This window comes from Pseudopodoces humilis, chromosome 7 (assembly GCF_049639895.1).
Source record: "Pseudopodoces humilis isolate 2021_Gansu_Grassland_sample_001 chromosome 7, ASM4963989v1, whole genome shotgun sequence".
Lineage (NCBI taxonomy): Eukaryota > Metazoa > Chordata > Aves > Passeriformes > Paridae > Pseudopodoces > Pseudopodoces humilis.
Window position 1 is genome coordinate 30,489,382 of NC_142206.1, and position 20,780 is coordinate 30,510,161.

The 20,780-nt window shown below is 37.1% G+C and overlaps 1 protein-coding gene across 8 annotated transcripts in view; it reads right to left on the reverse strand.

The window, feature by feature from the left end:
• GPHN (gephyrin) overlaps nucleotides 1–20,780 on the reverse strand; it is a 277,217-nt gene that overhangs the window by 24,309 nt on the left and 232,128 nt on the right. For all 8 annotated transcript variants that reach the window (XM_088057855.1, XM_005520351.3, XM_088057857.1 and 5 more), the window contains 6 exons: nucleotides 18,509–18,601; nucleotides 15,470–15,525; nucleotides 10,434–10,553; nucleotides 6,304–6,362; nucleotides 5,939–6,092; nucleotides 3,988–4,109 (listed from right to left, as the gene is read on the reverse strand). In XM_088057855.1, the coding sequence (XP_087913981.1) occupies nucleotides 3,988–4,109; nucleotides 5,939–6,092; nucleotides 6,304–6,362; nucleotides 10,434–10,553; nucleotides 15,470–15,525; nucleotides 18,509–18,601 (604 nt within the window). The remainder of the gene's footprint in view (nucleotides 1–3,987; nucleotides 4,110–5,938; nucleotides 6,093–6,303; nucleotides 6,363–10,433; nucleotides 10,554–15,469; nucleotides 15,526–18,508; nucleotides 18,602–20,780) is intronic.

A 20,780-nucleotide genomic window follows, 5' to 3' on the forward strand; every position in this document is an offset into this window, starting at 1 on the left:
ACAATATTGGTTTCAAATGAAAGTACAGCTGTAGGCTAAGTCAGACTTGAGTGGTCAGTTCAAAATGTAACTTCACCTATGATTAATATGCAAAGGCATTTTTAAAATGCTTCTAACTACTCTTCAGAAATCCAGACATTCAGTATGCTTCCCCATCTTTTCACATTCTCTGTGTTTCCATGTATCACAATCCTGGGCTTTGAAGCGTCTGGACAAGCTGGTTTTTTACCCAAACGCCTGAGCGATTTGTATGCTGAAAAGATACATAGGAATAACCTCTAAGTTTGTCTTTGCAAATACTACTCTAAAAAAAAAATTTATGCTTGAATATTAGATCTGCAAATATGCTTGAAGAGGATTTCCATGGTTGTTAAAAACCTTGACCCATTACAGCAATTGTAACACTCAACTGTGCTCCCTATTAGGTGCTGTCTCAAATTCCATTAGTGCTTATGGTGTACAGGAAGCGATACTCCCAGTAAAATGAAGTAAAATTTACCCCATGAAAATTGTATTAAAAAAAGGAAATAGGAAAAAACCCCACCCAAATCTAAAGTATGGGAAGGAAAAAATATATGTCATGATACATTAAGAAAACAGTACAAATTTTGAATTTTTCCTTCTGAAAAGTATGTTTGCCACTTATTTACTACACCAGTAGATATTGCAGGCATATAAAATGTTCCTTTTTTCAATGTCTGGATACATGTTATACATACAAAATGCACATACACGTGAGCACACACAAACACACATAATCTATGGTTTAACTTCAGTAAACCATAAAATAGACACTGAAGGCTTGTTCCTCCCTTCTACAAACAATCTAACTAAAGGGTTAAAATTGTAACCCTTGTAACATCTTTCTGGTAAGTCCTCCTGCATTTGTTCAAGCGCCACAGTACTCCATCAAATCAGTCCTGTTAGCCCAAAAGATAGGTACTGAAATATTTGTATGGGCAACACCCAGTTAGCTTTATTTCATAATGAAATAACACCGTACTTCTTATCAAAATGATTTACACAATCAGATTTTCCTTTTGAGAGAAACAGGACTGCAGATACATTTAGCTGTAAAGATATGGACGGGGCATGTGAGTGTGGAAGAATGGCAGAAGATTTGCTAAGACAGAATCCTGTTATCTGGTGCAGAAGGTTTTTAGCTAAGTCAACAGTAATGAGTTATTCTTTCAAAACTTACTGCAATTCTGCAATGGGAGGCTCATTATTTCTATTCTATGAGCTAAAATTACCTCTGCTTTGTTAGCATGAAACAGAAAAAAGCAGGAAACCAAACATTTGAAAAGAACTGTTACTACCTTTGCCAAGGTTATTATCTCAAGACTTGGGGATCATTTTAATAGTGAAGATTCAAAAGAATCAACCTCTCTTGAAACTGAAAGCAAAGCTGCAGGCAATTCCTCAGACTGATATATTTGTTTACTGCCTGGTGTTCAGCTAGCATCTGACAGGTAAAAAAGGTCATAAAATATATCTGTAAAAATATAGAAAACAAAAAGTTCTCTTGGGCCTGAAATCTCACTACAAGAAAGACATTCCAAAAAAGAGCAATGAAGCTGTTGAAGGATCTGGGACACACATCTGATGAGGAGTGTCTGAAGGAGATGGAATTGTTCAGCATGGAGAAAAGGAGGCTCAGGAGAGACCTTATCACTCTCTACAACCACCTGAGAGGAGGGTGTAGCTTGGTGGGGATCAGTCTCTTCCCAAGTAACTTATGACAGGATGAGAGGAAATGGCCTCAAGTTGCAGCCTGGGAGGTTTAGATTGGGTATCAGGAAAAAATTCTTCTCTGAAAGGGCCATCAAGCACTGGGACAGGCTGCTTAGGGAAGTGATGGAGTTTCCATCCCTGCAGGTATTTAAAAGACATGTAGATGTGGCACTTGGGGACATGGTTTAGTGGTGGACTTGGCAGTGCTGGTTGGACTTGATAATCCTAAAGTCTTTTCCAACCTAAATGATTCTATGATTCTAAAGTTATTTGCCATTTATTACTGAGAGCTTTTTAAGATTATTTATCTTCACAGACTCTCCATGCCTGAGAGGTCACAGAAACAACTCCTGAAGGTGATGGAGTACATAGCTACAGTTTTGCACAATGACCTTAAGTTAAACTCTCCTTTTGATGTTGACTTTACAGCAAAGTTAAGACTATACCTATTTGATTAGGACAAGACCAGAAAGAACAAACAAGATTTCCACTCTTATTTTTCCATAGAGGACTACCAGGGAAAGCATATTTTCCATTGGATAATCGGTAATACAGGATACAATTGGTAATACAGGATGTAAGTTGTCCTTGACAATAATGTTGGTAACGGTAGCTGTTACTTTTGCTCCTAGAGGTGGTAAGGAGCTCCACCTACAGTATTTTGCCAAAAACAACCCCTGCCAATCTCTCTAAACAGAGATGACTCTCAGGAGCTAAGAGACTTTTTTGTGCCATTTTCTTTTTTCTTAGCTACACAAATCTAGAACCTGATCTCTGTATATAACAGTTTCATTTGAAAATTTTTCTAATTATGTGTTAAAGTTTAAAAAGGTCCTTATAATATATATAATATAGAAAGCTCTAGCAATTGAGGACATTTAGATACCATTCCTGGAAAGAACAGTCTCATGAGCTTAGACTCTGTATGACCTCACCACATGAAACTGGAAGCATTCATGGGCAGGAGGGCTTGATATTTATTGCTGTTTGGAACTGCAGTGCTGTTTTGCTAGGCTAGAGAAGCAAAAAGGGATACCTGGATGCAGTGAGACTGCCCAGAAGGGTTTGCCTTCCCTAAGATCACAACTGTGAAGTAACATTCCCTGTATGAGTACTTCAAATTCATTTGCATCAACTGCATTTCCTGCAGCCACCATGCAGGTTGGTATAATTATTGCAAAACCATGCAGTGGCTGGCCCATTCATATACTTTCTGTCAAGCTAGCGTGGTCTTGTATTGAATACTGCTATAGGGAAGACTGGGTTTGAAATTACCTATTCCCTTACAATAACCTGGTTGGATTCCCTTTTAGTCCCTGACTGGGACCTTGTTATCTGCTTATCCACTTTTACTTATTTTTTGGGTTTTTTTGCTTTTAACTACCCACTAGGACACCCTGAACAACTCCCTGTCAAACCAAGTCTGTCAGTTGGTTTGATGCCCAAACTGAATTGCAAGAAAGACTATTCAAATCCTCTAGGTCTCAATAAATTGAGAAAATACATTATGCTGAGGAACTCAAGCCATGGATGGCAGTCACTGCACAGTCTTGTGAAGGACAGAAAATGGAACACTTCCATCACTTATCCTAGAGTTCTCAAGAGATTCACTTTGCTACCACTGGGAAACAATGAGCAATCGCTGTCAGATGAACAGAAAGACTGATCAGTAGGGTGCTACCCTGTGGCAATCAAAGTAAAGACCACTAAAGTTAAAAAAAAAGGAATTCTTCCACAGATTTCTGGAAATGTTGAGCAATATGCAGCAGTGGGGCCTTCCTCAAAAGGCAATTACTCAGAATATGACAAAATTTAATACTCTAAATTAATTTTGGCATGGAAAATAAACTCAAAGAGAAACTTTCCTTCTCCTTTTATTTGATCAGAAAAAAAGTATAGCTGCTGTAGAACTGTCTCCCCTTATGTGTTTTAAGTATAGTGCTTGGAAGGATACTGCAGCAATAAATTCAATTTGCAACAGGGAATAGATTATCTGTTTCAAGAAACTGAATGCAAAACAAATTAAACACCATTAATTATTTTTTTTCCGAAAGATTTGTCCTAATATTAGAATAGACTTGTATTTCTTGAGATAATGAAAAGGGTGAAATACTTTCTCCAAGATGTGCCTTGTCACAACACTGTGACACTTGTAATAAGTGACATTTTCTCTGGCATTTCTTTTTCCCATGGATGCCATAATGTGCATCGCATGAATATGAAGTGACATCTTTACTAACATGTGGTACTTACTTATCACCCACTATTCCCAAGTTGATTGTTGGATAGCCGTGCTCTTGGATTGTAGCTAGGAGAGTTGAACGGTTACTGTCCCGAATCTTTCCTGGCAAGAGGTCATCCTCAGGATTCAGCAGCTGTAAAACCAGAAACTCTCTCAGACAGTCTCCTAGGAATACTGTGCTTTACACAAGCGAGAATTTTTTCTTTGGGTTGGACAGGATATTTTTAGACACATATCACGAAACTTACATATAAAGTGATTTAGTGAATTTAAAATAATAAGATATGAAATGTGCTTGTTTATTCTAATCCTCCATGTTGTTTAGTTTGTTTCTACTGGTCCGTGTCTGCAAAACATTCTTACTCCTTATGAGTACGTGGCTTCTAATCTCAGACATTAGCAATCAAAACGAAAACTTTTCAGTTTTCACATTATTGCTCCTCTTTAAATGGTTTTAAGGGAACCTCATTGATATTGTTAACCAGATTTAAAGGTATTAATGAACATTTTGAAGTTCATTGTCTGCTTGCCAAAAAAGATGTCTCTTAAATACAACAATCTGCATTGGATTAATAGACAGAAGACTTATGCTTAGTTCTTACATCAATTACTCTTTTGGATTAAAAACTTTCTCTCAAAATAGTACATCATGGCAGTTACCTCACATGTGTATTTTGGAAGCTAAACTAAAAAACATATATATGCAAATGTGTTATATATATATATATTATAAATTCTAATGTAGGACACAAAAGGACAATACAATATTGACAGGAGGTAAATAATAATACTACTAACAAGAATGTATCTGTCAAAACCACAGCATTAGGTAGTAAGGTAAGAATAATGAAATATGGAGCATGGGTAAATTTTATGCTTTGGCTTGCAGCTCTGTTTCTGTGAAGATTTTAACAGGATGTTAAACACACCCACTGTGCAGGGTTTCTTTTAACATTTTACAAAAGAGAATGCCCACAACAGTAAAGGACCCTTTAATGACACGCAAGAATCTTCATTCATTTGGAAGTTACTAATCAGAAAATCACCAGCTGTAATCCTTATAGCTCTATGGATTTATTCCTCAGTTAATGGTTTGGTTCCTGCATGCACCCTGTTTATGCTATGAAATCTGGCAACAATCTGTACACCAGATGACAAAATTCAACCTATGGGAAGATTTCAGAATCTTTCAAAATTGCACATATTCAAGCCATATGAGAATAGAGCTCAATATATTGAGTTAATATTTGTGGCTGGATTTCAAAAAGTTTGTGTTAAAGGACAGTCAAAACCTCACGCTGTCTTTAACCCACACGTTCTTTAGGTTTTACTCTTCCTATTCTTTCTCTATCCTACTGCTGGTAGAAATGAGAAGGCACAGTTGCTGGCCTGGGTCAACACACAACATATGTAAAGTTAGTAAATTAAGTTAACCTTAAACCTGATTTGTCTGATGTAGTTAAAGCAATTATAAAGCTGGTCTGCTGTTCTACCAACAGGAGAGTGTCTGGATTTCAACATATACTACTAGTAGAAAGAATTTTGAGGCACAATACTGCAACAAGGCATTTGGTAGAACAATTCCATTTTCAAAGACAGCTTATCTGCCATTTGAGATAGACGGTGTTGCTTAAAAGAAATTACTCTTCAGTCATGACTGGCAACATGAATTACAACCCCGACTACCCCCACAGGTTCTCCCTTGCTGGCAGGAGGAAAGCAGCTGGCACAAGGTTGGATACATTACCAAAATTTTGGCAAAGGGAGTGTGAAACCTGTGAGAAAGCCCCTAAGGGAGAAAACACAAGTAGATGATTATGGGTTGATCCCTTACAAAAATAGCTCATGTCAGCATGAGTTGCAGTTCAAAAAGTGAGTCTGCTTCGGAATAGGATGGAAGTCACTAACCAAAACACTGCCTCAAAAAAAATTATAGTATTTCAGAATGCTAAACAAACTTACCTCATTCCCTGTTGACATTACTGCAACCACTGGGAACTTGTTAACTTCTACTTCAGTTACTCCAACAGTTGCTAAGAGACCAATCTCAGATGGACCCATGTGGGTTCCTTTAGCCAGCACACATTCACCTCTTTTAATGTCATGTCCTATGGGTCTGAAAATCAGGACAGAAAAACAACATGAAAGAGAAACAGAATGAGATTCAAAGTACCTTTCCTTGATTCGTCTTGCTCCAGGCGAGGAGTGTCCATGGACACTCCTTAGTGAGACTGGCAAAACGTCAGTACTACTCATGATTAAAAAATTACTTTGAAATTCATCAGCCTTTCTATACCTTACACAGAGATATTTTAACAAATACAGACCTGATATCTTGGCCTGGTCGAGCTTGCACCAGGATTCGAACTTCTAGTTCTTCAGTGCCCTACAAACACAAGGACATCACATATGGTCAACTGAGCAATTCAAAGAAGATTAACGTTTAATTTCTCAGAAGTCTACACAGCTTACAGCTCTCATTACACTGAGACATTATGGTTTCAGCATCATATTGTTCTCCTGATTTGTTTGTCGAGGTTGTAACACAATGTGTGCTAAAACTGAACAGCATTTTAAGAAATGCTCTTTATGATGAGCTCACTAGGGGAGGACCAGTACTGAATATTGTAGTTTTAACTTCCTATTTTTTTTTAATGATACCTGTGTTTATATAGCTTTCCTATGTTACATCTGTTGATCTGGTATACTGAGTGGATTCTTTCTACTCCTCTCAGACTACTTGATCTGGTCAAACCATTTCAAAGATGGCACTTCAAACAGACCATTAGTCAGGCCACTACATTAGCAGAAACGTGGAAAGAAGTTACACACTGCAGCTGTTCCAGGATTTTCATGTAGATTCCTGTAGTGGATACTCCTACTTGAGAGCCTTGTACAAATCAGAAATGGGCTCATTCATCTTGTTTATTTACTGTGAACAAGAGACAGTGGATTGAAAAGTCTGATGCATTTCCTTGTTCAGAATGTCAGTAGTTTGGTGATTCATTCAATGCCAATAAATGGCCTATGACCTCTATCGTTAATATTTAACGTTAAGCCCTGCAAATGGATTGATGATATATACAGTCAGCTTTGAGATAGTGTCAGCCTGTCAGTAGCACTAAATCTAAACTTAGACTGGAACAAATTCTGTTTTTACATTATCATGGAGTGCTTAATATTTAAATACCTCAAAGTTATAAATCAGACACTAAAGTTACAAGAAAAAAAAAGGCAGGTGAGTGTTTTTTGGAACTTTTACAAGAACAGTAGTGTTGTATTGGACACTGGGTTCTTGTATCTTTTCTTATAGGGGCCTCAGTTTCTGAGTTCAAACTAAATGCTCTAAACTTAAGGCCCCAAAGTTAAAGCTAATGAACATGCTATTAGAGATTGAGATTCATTTACCTACTGTGACAATTTAAACCCCTGAAAGCCAGATAATTACTAATGAAAAAATTTCTTACTTTATCCCAGTATTTTCGCTTGCTTTTCAGAGGCCTTTATTGCAAACTCCATTTCTTTTGTACTTGTTCTTTTTGTATAAGAGATGATTTTTGTCTGTGAGTGTTCAAATTTGCTGTGCTGGTGCACAGAATGGCCTTTTGCCCCCTTATTGCCAGCTGAGGCTGTAAAAAACACTTGAGTCTTGCAATAAAAATTTGGGGCAATGGTTAGTCCCAGAATTACTCTATTTTTATGACACTCTGGGGATCATTGTTCAGTCATGAAGATTTGAAATTTCCCTATCTTTGATAACATTTAAAGATGGATAGAAGATTTTAAGGGAATCAAGTGGAGAGGCAATGATACATTTGATGAATATAAAAGGTCCTGTTTAGGACTCCTGGATTAGGGGAAATAACTAAAAAAAAAATGGTTTTGAGGAATTCAGCAATCCCAGGTTTCACAGGCACTGCAAAGTGTGACTATGGACAATATGGTGATATACAGAGATTGACATCTATGGAACTGACAGATATCCCAGAACGCTTCAAGAATACAATATAATTCAAGGTGGCTAGAGGGGCTTGCAGAGGGATATGGCCCCGAAAATATCTTTCCTTTGGTGTGTGTCAGGCAGCATTCTTGCTGTGTATTAATACATTTTGAACTATATCTGGGTAGCTTGTTCTGGTGTCTGTGAACAGTGAGCTTGATGCAGGATCTAGCTCTTGTTTTGGTTGATCACACTGGGCTCCTTTCTCCTACAAGGTGACATAAAAACTCAAAATTAAAAGAGTGTAGACATCTTTCTTAATGAATGTGCATTTGGCAAGCTGATGAGAATTTTTCTTCCTGATAAAGAGATGTAATTCCTTTCAGACATCTGACTTCTAAGGTCATTTGGGGAAAGCTTGCTATGAAATTTAAGTACTGCTACCACAACTAGAACTCAAGGAATCAGTTCCTTTGAAAAGTAATCCCTTTTCAGAAGAACATTTTTCAGATGTTAAAGATTACACTTCAGTTAAATCCCAGCCCTGAAGGAGTTCTTAACACTAAAAAGAAAAATATTCTTGAAATATGTAGCCATCCAGACATGAAAAGGAAGAGAAGAAAATAACATATTAATTAAACTATACTAATTATTATGAACAGGATTCATAGAGTGGTGTATTCAAAGACAAGCAGAAATTAAAGAGTTCTACCCCATACTTATGGGCAGGAAAAAGAATTTGAAAGTGTCTGACCATACATGAAAAAACTTAGACTTTAAGCACATAGCCTAATAACCTGTTCTCACATGCAGAGGAGAACATGCACATAAAAAGTGGAAGGCAGGACAGAGTCATCCAAAGAAGTAGAAAAATAAAAGGTTACCATGTGTGTTGCTCTGCAATGTGATAGTCCTCTCAAGATGAGGTGGGCAATGGCCACAAAAAACTTGCTCAGTAAAGCTAATGGAACGATTAACAAGCAGTGAAGGCAATGGTATATTTTACAGGAAGATATAATTTATACATATACATCTGTAACCTCAGAGCACGTTTGATAATTTAAATAATTTCCCTGATAAGAAGAACAGCCTAGACAGTTTGCTGAGTTTATTATATGTAAAAATCTATGCATTTAATAAGATTAATAAGACATGAGAAATTATACTGAGAGTGGGTTTCAGTTTTTGCAGTCTTAATCAGTTTTGAACACTAGAATTTATCTGCTTATACCTCAGCTGCAATCACAATAATGACAGTGAGCTGTGGCAGAGTGGAACAGCTTGTCAGAACAGCAGTAGTAGAGCAAAGGCTGATTTGAGCACAGAACCATACACATAGTTCATTCCAAAGCTGAACTTGGAAGTTGTGTCAATAAGACATGTATCTTCTTGCCTTGAAGTCTCTCAGATGACAGCAAACATGATGATAGTGCCTTGAAATCACAGCTGGGATTCAGAAGCGAACACAGCAACACAAAGGAAGTCTAAGATGGACTCTTTGGAATCAACTAGTCTACAGAGAACTCCTCTGCCTGCTTCATTAAAAGCACATTTCACTATGTTGAGACAACTGTGCACACAGAATTAGTACTACAGTATTCATATATATTCTGGGGTTTTTTCTGTATTTTGTCTCTGTGTGTTCTTATTTGCAGCATCTGTAAGGTGGTCCACTAGTATGATTCAAAGGCAGGCTGGGAAATCTGTTTGAAAGCAGGGTTATGTCTACATTCTGGAGGAATATGCACCTTATCCATTTCTTGGTTTTCAGAAGTCTTAAATTCAGTAATGTTCTCATTTAAAAGGAGCAGAAATGTCTTTTAAAAATATTAGATGTAGTTCAAAAAATCTTGGGAGGCATTTACTTCCCCTGTTTCATAACAAAACCTCTTTTTCTAAACAGATTCATTGGAAGGTATTTGTACAAGAAGTATTCTCCAAAATCCACCTTTGCTGAAACAAGACCAACCCTGATAATACAGAACTGTCTTCATAGCACAGTTTAAAAGAACTCAAGTCATCACATTGATTTTGTGGCACTTAAAACAGCTCATTTTTCCCACATAAAATCATATTCGCCTTTAATTACATCAGCACTAATTAAATGTATTATTCTGAGATCAACATATAATTTAAGAAAACATTTCCCCTTCTTATTTGGAGAGGTTTCCACTAGCCTATATTTTAAAATGTGAATACAGTAGGCATTTGAATTGGACTGTAGGCATGGATTTCCAGGAGGCATTTGCCTTTCACTCAAATCATGCTACCAAGCATTTTAGAGTCAGCATTCAACAATTTTGATGAAAAATCAGTCAGAACAGGAAGGTCTGTGGTACTATTTTCACAGCCTGAGAAAGTGAGAATTGCTACTAGGAACTGATGCAAAAATCCTCAAACTTCTGAGATTACTGATGAGCTTTTCTGCATGACTGTCTTTCATATTTACAGGATTGTATCATGTGCCATTTACTGCTGCACACAAAATAAAAATGAGTTTTTTAACTTGTGACTCACATCATCTGATTCCCTGATGAGCTCTGTATCTTCCACTTGCACCACTGCATCAGCACCACATGGAATTGGAGCACCAGTTGTAACACGCATTACCTGACCAGGCATCACAGTCTGAGTTGGCTGAAAAATAAAAAAAACAGAAATTAATCTACTTCTGGGAAAAAAAAATTCAAACCACTTGAACTTTATGCAAGTAATCTATCTGAAAAACCAAAATTCTTATTTGCAGCATGACTCTTGATATAATGAGGGATAGCAACAGGCACAATAAACTCCAAGTCTCACTTGGCTTTATTTATATTGCCACATATTAGGTGGCTTCACTTTTTTCTCCTTATATTTCTATCACAATGATGATCTATCTATGAACAACTTTCAGAAGAAGGAATATACTGATACTCAGAAAAATACTTGGCACAGAAAAACAACTGGCTTAGAAATTTAACTGTTAGATGGTGACCTTCTGGAAACTTCCATGAACAAAAATCTAGCAGTTCTCAATACATAAATATTTTTGCAGAGCATTCTGGTCACCAGGGCTGAAATGGCTGTGCTTTGGTTGGATTTTCATTCTGTTTCGTTTTACCAGCACACTATATATGAAAAACCAACATGTAATGTTAACTGCTTAATTTTTAAGCAGATTTCCTAACACAGAGACAGCTCAATACTAGTTCACAGAGAATACCTATCTTTGTGAGGGTCAATTTAGAATTCTATAAAGTCAGAGGACATTCAAAAGTTTCAGCAGAAGTAGTACAAAGAACAGAAAAATATCAGAACATCATGAAAAAACAAATGATACAGTTTTAATAACACTTCTAACCAGGCAGACTATTGTAATAAACATTTGTCAAAATCCAGGGTAAAACTGTAATTTCAACGTAAGAATTTAAGAAATAAATAACTAAAAAAAGTTCCTAAAAAAATGAAACTAAAAGAAGCTGATGTGATTGAGATTTTGCTGCTGGCTTCCCACAGCACTTCAGTAAGCCTGGCTTATTTAGGTTTCACCTATTTCATGTTACAAGTGTACTGCACTTGTGCTGCACACAGATCTATGCAGCTGTGGTCAGAGCAGCATATTCTGAATGTCACATGTGTAACTCATGTGCAGATTGACTCTATATTCCATATGCAGCGCTGGAATGCATATGCTATTCCATATGCAGTGCTGGAATCCAGCACTTCTCAAACTGTAATTAGCACACATTTGGCAGCAACCCACAGGTTGCAGGAAGTACTGCCCAGGACTGTTACCTGCTCCTGTCTAGCAGGAATTTACTCCATGACTTTGGTCAGGAGGCTGAAAGACACGACCAAACTCTAGACCACTGCTCAGCACTTCAGCTGCATAAAGCTGTTTGCCTTGCCTGTTCTTCTGCTCCATTTCAGCACTGTCATAACCTCTGAAAGGTGAGTTTTACTTTGAAAGGTGTGTGTTTCACACATTTGGGACAGAAGCCCTAGGGAAGAGGCTGGGGATGGTTTTTATCTGGCTTACCACAGTATCACAGCGACCTTCATATTCCAAGAAACAACTGAGCCTGGAATTGACTGAATCTTGACCCTTCTCTACAGGTAATGAAAATCTAATATCCTTGGAGAAGAACATAAATAAAACCCACACCTGCCATATGTCACAGTTAGTGTATTTTCAGGGCAAGATTCATGCTATCCTAAACCAGACTATTTATTAAAAAAAAATAAAAAAATTAAGAAAACAACATTTATTCCTCACCACAGACTATTCAAGGAGTTGGGGATGGAAAACAGAGATACTGCCATTTATACTAAAGCTGCTTAAAAGGGAAAATAATGCTATCTAGTGTGTCATCTTGATTTTTATGAAAAAAAAAATGTTACAAAAGGCAAAGCTTACACCTTGGATTATGTATTTTGCATATCATTGTAGATATAATCTAAAGGTACATTACAAATAGGTAATAATGTTTTGAACTTATTAAGTATTGCTGGCTTAAATGACAAATTTCAGAGGAAAAATATATTGCATAAAAATTTTCTCCCATTTAGAAAGCATCACAAAGAATACAAAATGTCTACCACTGCCACAAGTCAGAACCTATGACAATAAAATATGCTATAACTAACCATGTTTTTAGAGTTTATTGTTAGATGAGTTAATTTTTTGAGATGCAATGATGTGATACATTTAAACAAATTCATGATACAATTGCTTTTAGAACTGGTTATGTTGCTCATATATTTAATTTCCTTTTTGTCTGCTGAGAATTTGATCAGATTAACTTTATGAACAAAAGTCAACCATCAAATTTATTTGTGAATCTCCAGGGCTGTGTTCCTCTAGGATAGAGACTGTGAAGATAAAGAAATGATTTCTCCTCAGAAAACATATTAATGTGCAAAAATTTCACAGTTCTTCCAAATGCCTTTGAGATCTCACTTTTACCTGTAATGGGGCAATACTGGTTTCTGTCCTTTGCCTTCATTACTGACAATCTACTACATTTTATTCACTGAATAAAACCCAGAAATAATCTACTAAGAGCAATCTTTATCTCAGGCATTTTCTCCTGCACATTATTGTCCCTCTCCTGTGTGATTTAGATCATCCATACTCCTTTCTGTAAAAAGGCACAAGTTAATGGAATGGTGGAAAATGCCTGCTTTTCATCCTATATTGTAGCTGGTTAGTCTAGGGCGTCTTACAAACACCTTTAGAAAATCTTGCAGGAAATGCTCTGGTCTATCTAAGTCTACAGAAGGAAAACCATTTTTCCTGTGTTGAGTGTGTCACCGACAGGCCACTGTGGATGGCTCGTGACCAGTAATATCAAGTGTGCCCTAACCTTCCCAAAGAAGGGTGATGTCTGAAAGTTTTCCTTGATATACAATAAAAAAAGGGCTAATGCAAACATGACCATCTGGAGATGGAAATCAGAAAATACACAAATTAAAAATTGATACAGAAACGTCTAACTTGGCTATATGGCCTCCCTGCAATTCTGAGTCCCATCTTCCTTGCTACTAGCATTTACATAACCTTTTTCCCTACAGGAGGAGCCAAATCTAAATCTATTTTGAACTGCCTGCTGTGAATCATTCTGTTAATTGGTCTGTAACATGAAAAGCAGAATGTTGCTGCTGAGAGTGACTGAAGGGTGAAATGAGACTGAGGAGCCTTCCAAGGCTATAAATAATTTCTTGGGAAGGAGATGAACCTGAAGATGTGTTTGCCCCAGAAAAAATCTTTGACCAATTATTCTGAGGTCAACAGCCTTGTTTTTCTAACTTGCCACTGGTATTTTCAGAAATAGTCTCTCTCTGCATGCCTGCTTCCCACCCAATTTTTCCTCTTTGCCAGAGAGCCTTCCTATTCCCTGTAATCTGGGAGGACAGACTGTCTCTGCAGAGAGACATTTGTGAGCTCTTGAACTTTGCAGGAGGGAAGCAGCTTCCATTTGCTCTTTTATCTTTTGTACAAACCTCCAGAACTGATTAGGATACTGAAACACTTCAGGTCTCTAATGGGAAGTACTCCCCATTAGAGACAACCTCAACACTACTGCTTTTGAGCAACACTGTGCTGTGATATTTAACTAGCAAAATGATAATATTGATGACAGGGGAATAGTGATAGAAGTGATAATTCAGTGGGTTGCTTTGCTGGTTCTTGCTATTTTACAGTGATCATAAAAAGGGTTGTAAAAATAGTTGTCAAGTCTTTTGGATTCTGGACCAACTCTTGAAAATGTAGTCAGGAAAGCTAAAAATATAAGGCAGGTTAAAAAGCCACTGAATTGATTTGCTTTTGTTTTTTTAGAATTTAAAGTAATTTTTCATATTTTGTACAACAGATCCATTAATCTAAGTTCACATGAATATCAGTACTGAGAAGGTGTCTACTATACCAAAGTATAATTCATGATGATGGATGGGACCTAAAGCAAAAATAATTTTTACAGTTCTTCCTGTCTATCATGATTAGCCAAAGTAAATGCCTATTACACATTTAGAGACAGTTCAAATTCCTGCAACTGGTAATACTTCTAAAACCTGATACAACTTTTGAAATATGTCAATTTTACTTGGACTTTTTTGTTTAGTAGTCAAAATGGACGCATTATAAAATCCTCATTAAAACTGATCAATTCCTTGTTCTACCTGTGACTTATCCCTTTCTCCATCATTTCACATACAATACACAGAAATATAAATCAGGACTTGAAATAGCTGGAGAAGCATTTTGGCCTAACTCATGTTTTCCTGAACGCAGCTGGCAAGTATGATTAAATGGATAGAATAACAGTAGTTGAACATAACTGATTATTTTTTTCTCAGTACCCCAGTATTAGCACAGAAATTTCATTAAATATGCTCTTGAGTTTGAGAGCAAATCATGAAATGCATCGGCTCATGAATATTTATTGAGCACAGCAGGTCAGAAAGAGGTCATGCCTCACCTTGCTTTTAAAACCAATCCATGTATCTGCTAAAGTGCACAAACATCCTTCTCAGAAACCAGCCTCAAACCAGGCTGCTGCCAGGCTTCCTCAAGATTGTTCAGATTGTTACCTATCTATAAAAGCTTAATAAAAAATTTATACACTTCATTTTGCAGGTATCACTGTGAAAAATGGAAGCATCTTATGAAAACAGTTATTGGGCTGACATCCTTTAAAAATCTTCCAGCAAGAGGGGGCTAAATAATTCTTTTCTCTGCTTATGAATTGTTGTGCCACTAGAAATCTTATGTCCTCAAACATTGTACCAGGGCAGAACGTTACTGTATGCACTCCTATCAGACATGTCAGCACAGTGCTCTGAAGTATTTTGGGATATCCTTGTTAGTTCCTTATGTAACTGTACTACCTCACTTCCTGAAATCATGTCCCAAGGCACATAGCAGGAGGGTCAGTACAGCTGTGTCCTACTTCACACCACATCCAAGACTATTGAATTTTGGAGCACTAGCAAGGCTTGTAAAAATACAAAGCAAAATCTTACAGAAGAAAAACACATTAAAAAAAAAAGAGGAAAGAAATTGTGCTCACCTGCTCACCAGCCTGGGATTCCCCTATGATGAATCGATCTCCTGGGCCATCAGCAGCTGTTAAGAGGGACAACACAAATGGTAAACACTGAACACAACAAATGATGGCATAATAAACTAAGAACAGGAGAAGAGCAAAGATGATCTAATGTTTAGTTCCTCAGTATTAGCAAGACTAAGGTTGTAGAAGTTCGGCAAACATTCTTTTAGGTCCATTTGAGGTGTGTTTATTATTTTGAAAAACACAGGTTCTAGAGAACAGAGTATTTTTAACTGAAAACTTCTGGGCAGTATGAGGTCATGTAAATGAAGACTAGGAAGAATTCTATTAATAACAAAGATTTAAGGGTGTTCATGACAGTACCGCAATACTGAAAATTAGGAGTCAGAGATCATTGATTTAACAAGTCTTTAGGACTTCCAATTTAGCAAATCTGCATTTTTACAGGGACAAAGAAGGCACAACTACTACATTTAAGCTCCTGCCTGCCTCAAAGGCCTTTCAGCAAGTTGCATTAGTGGTATTAAACACCATGGTGTAAAACATGTGTGAAGCACAAGCAGCTCTGCCTTTCCAAGCACAGTAGTCATGTCGCCAAGAGTGCTCCAACAAACTGGGCTCGAGTGATCACATTGAAATCTGCATTATTATTGATTTGAAATATGTAGCTGTCAAAAGTTGATTTCCTAGAGATGAAATCTAATCAGTGACAACCTTTATCTTAATAACCTGTGTTTACTTCAGGAGCCCTGAATATACACCTAGGTAACCTTGTATGGGGAAGAACTACTTTCAGAAAGGATGTCCATTCAGTCTATGATTTATCACATTTGTACTTGTGCACTGGCTGCAGCTTTGCAGGTTGTTATCTATGGTACTTAGTCATGTTTGAAGAGTAATAATTAACTTAGCTTTAAAAGCCTATCAAATAGACTAATCTATGAGCCTTAGAGTGAACTCTAATATAAAAAAGTAGAAAAGGACCCTTCAACTAGATATCCTTGAATAATGCATGTAATACTACTGAAAACAGTTGTTAGACCTTCACCAAAAAAAAATGCACTTGGATGATCCAGCAAAAGAAGAGAAAGAAATTCCTAACAGCTAAATTATTTTAAATCTGATAAAATGCTACTGAATTAGATTTTATTCTCCCACTAATAATAATATGGAGACAAAGTTTATAGATGATGATAATGATTTAAAACAAGAAAAGGACAGGGATTTGGGCAGACATGTTATGTCACTGAAAGCTAATCCTTAATTTTTTTGTAAGAAGTATCCATTAATGTAGCCGATATTACCTCTGCCTAAAAGCTTTTTTTTTAAATATCCTAAGATAACAGGTTCACAAGAATAATAAGAATAGAACAAAACAGTATAGAATAGAACTTCCTGATAATTCAGGGCTAACCAAAATGTAAAGCAAATTATTAAAGGCATTGTCCAAATACCTTTGACACACAGGTTTGGGGCATCAACCCACTCTCTAGGAAGTCTGTTCCACTGTCTGCCTCCCCTCTTGGTAAAGCAATATTTCCTAATGTCAAACCTAACCCTTCCCTGGAACAGCTTTGAACCATTCCAACACATAATCCTCACTGGACACCTTGATCCCTTTTCCTCTGCAGGGAGCTGTAGAGAGCCATGAGGTCACCTCTCAACATACTTTTCTTCAAACAAGACAAACTCAAAGTCCTCAGCTGCTCCTCATAGGACATTCCTTCCAGTCCTTTCACCAGTTTTAGTGTCCTTCTCTGGACACATTCAAATATCTCAGTGTTACTCTGCTTGAATCCACCACTAAAAGTAGGGCTTGTGTATTGGTTCTGACAGAAATTGCTGAAAATGGTGTTCATGATCACTCTGCTCATTCTGCATGTTTACTGAGATTATACTCATGCTTTGCCTTACCCTGCAGGAATCAGGTTGCAAGACAGCATTGGCTTGATCCCAAGGCCCTTGTCACTCAGCATTCTACTCAGAGCTCCCTCTCAGCTTTTCTCAGTGTTACATTGACTGTATTTCTCTGGCTACATATGCACTTCCTTCCTGCTATTACTAGTCATTTTGGTCTGCCTGTCTCTCACACACACTCATCTTGTGGACCTGAAATTTTATTTTTATATCAAATGCATGGGGAAGCTACTGGGTGACATCCATTGCCTGGGTCTGAAGACACTCCATTTCATGGGCAGTTGCCTTCCATGGTTTCAACTGCCAGTAACAAAAAAGGTATTTTAATGTCCCTGGAAGAAAGTCGGCTATTGTGTACAAATCTCAACACGGTGCTATGATGATTCAACTGCTGCCATAATTAAATCACTACTAGTATAATGTTCAATTCTGTATATTATAAATTTCCTTCACAGACATATGAGGTGAGCACCATTATTCTTATTTTACAAAGGGAAAAACTGATGCACAGAGAAGCAACTGGCTCAAAATGATGCAGCACCTAGTGGCAAAGCAGAGTACGAATTCAGGTCTCTTGGGAAATCATACTTGCTGCTTGAAATGAAAAAAGTCACACAACTAATTTAATTTATATATGGCAGCTGCAGTATTTTCAAAATAAGAACCTCTTCTTTTGACGCATCTCCTTAAGAGAACATAATGGTTTTTTGAAAATTCTCTGATGCAATCATTATCTGTATCAGTTCAACAAAGTAATAGATGTAAAAGAAAATCCTCATTAAATCTACAACAGAGGAACAGAAGATCAATCTGTAATTCAGGAACAGGTGTCCTGTTATTCTCCTGAATTTTAAATGTTTCCAATGAATGCACTAGCAGTGGAGGTGCACATCTGGGAGCACACATGGGTGTACATTTGCTCGTGTACACTTGTATCTACCTAAAAGATCTGAACTTGGCTTTACGGTCCTCCTTCAAGCAGCAGCATTATATAACTGTGACTTCAGCAATGATCTGTAGCAAATCTAAACTAAAATAACCCCTGCTGGATCCAAAACAGGTGAATTAACATGTTATAAAGTAGCAGACACTATACTTCATGTCCACAAAGCAAGTGTTTACCTCTGACAGCATAACCGTCTTTTACTGATGCTGGAAACGGTGGTAGATTATCTTTTGCATATACATCTTGAGCAAGGACTCGCCCCATTCCATCTAGAAAAAAGAGAAAAGACCATGCTCTGTGTCATTACAGTGAGTGAAAGGGGGAAACAAAGTTAATGGCTGTGCTGTCCAATAGGAGAAATGTATGTGTATGGGACATATAGACCTCTCAGGCTTTTTGATTTTTGACACTACCTACAGGAAAAAAGACTGGAGTCTGAAAGTAATGATAAAGGATATGTTGAAGTCTGTGCTCCTGATTATGGGGAAATTGCTGACAGTAGATTTAAATGTCCAGCATCCAAGCCTGAAGGTGATAGCTCTGATTAAGGACCAGACAGAAAAACAAGTATTTGTTTCTTCAGGACAAGTTTTTCCCCTAAGATCTCTTAAATATATGCATTTTCTTTATTTTCCTTTATTTGAATTTTTATTAAATTTCATTTTGAAAAACTTGAAAAATGACATTCCAAAAGTGAATCCTGTGCACAGAAGGTGAGAGGTGATGAATTGAGAACAATAGTGATAGACCAGTTTTCATAAATTGACAAAGATGTTTTGCAATAGATTAGCTTCACTTATTTGCTGAGAGCATTTCTGCTTAATGCAGGGTACGTGCAAGTAAGTGTCAGAATTATTTATATAAATTTACACTATTATAGTACTAAATATTTTAATAGCTGTTTCAAACATACTCTTTCTCTTCACTCAGCAGCTATGACTGATGAGCTGTAATTTGGTTCAGACTCCCTGTAGAGACTGATATGAATTACTTCACCCTCAGTCAAGTGGCTGACACCAGCAAGAGCTTTTTTTTTTAGTATGATATGGAACAGAGTGGAAAATATGTAACTTGCCCCTTGATATAGTGTGAGAGAGAAAGCAGATTTATTACATGTGTGATTAGATGTACTGGTAAGGGACACATGGGTCAGAACTACTGAGACTGGCTTGTTTCCAGTATGTCTAAGAAGAAGGGAAGCCTTGCTCATAATAGAGGCCACTCTCCGAGGGCATGTTGTGGCACCAAAAGGCAATATCCAGCTGAAAGTATGATGGAGTGAGAGGATGCATGATTACTTCTGCCAGGAGAATTTGTGTGGATATGTGCTTTAGAGATTATGATCTTAGAGACACTCCAAAAAAGAGAAGTGCATAAAGTGTGTTTCTTTTTTTTACAGACAGGGAAATGCGTGTGGGCTTCACCGGGAAGGCAGAAGAGCTAGTGCTGCACACTAAATGGACAGATTTTGTTAAAAAGTGCACCTACTCGATTTGAAAACATTCAACTCCAGTGAAGTGGCATTATAATGAAGACTATATTTTACTTATTAACACAGAATGATTTAGTTAGCAAATAATTATTGTAACTATAACATCATTGTGCTCATATCCGTTGTATCAACTTTCAGCCTGAAGTTACTATTCATGCTGCAATGCCAAAAGAATTATTGCCATGAAAATGCTGCTGAAACCTGTTAAAGCAACTAAAAAAAGCACTTTTGTAATACCCATTATTTCACCTGTGCAAACCTCCATATCAGTGCCTCTGATACACAATACAGAAGTTATTAGAAAGCTCACAAAAGCTTGTACACTTAGACTGAGAAAAAGAATGCAGACACAGACATTTAAATTATAGCACAGAAAGGGCAGCTATCAAAGGCCTACTAAAAACACCCTTTGTTCATAGACACACGAAATCTCATACAAAAGTGATACTTCTAATTTTAGCAGGCATGTTGTGCCTTCATTTCGCTTCTTGTCTGCATGCAAAATCACACCAATTAGAGCAAAGTTGAACAGTAAGTTGTTGGCATACTGCCATGCAATATTTGAAAGGAATAAATGGCTAGCCAGTAATGGGAATGAGTTTCATTACAAGAAGAAAAATGTAATAATTATTTGCTGAAACAGCCATAGGCATTTAAAATGAAGCAAGTCAGCAACAAGAGGACAATCTTGAGTACCTCTGTACTCTCTTTTATTAAAGAAATTATTCTAAAAATATTGTTCGACCCTATTTTGATTAATTGTAATTCATAAAAATGTTCTGAAGAATTTTAATGCTATCAAACTGCCCCTTGTGATGCCCATAGCTTTCTGACACAAAATGGAGAATCACATTAAACTCACTTTTCAAATGTGGGTACTTGCTAAGCTCAGGTGGTGAACCTGGTAGTGTTCTGTGAAGAAGTTTGATTTCTCTGAGGCACAGCAGTAAGGCAGA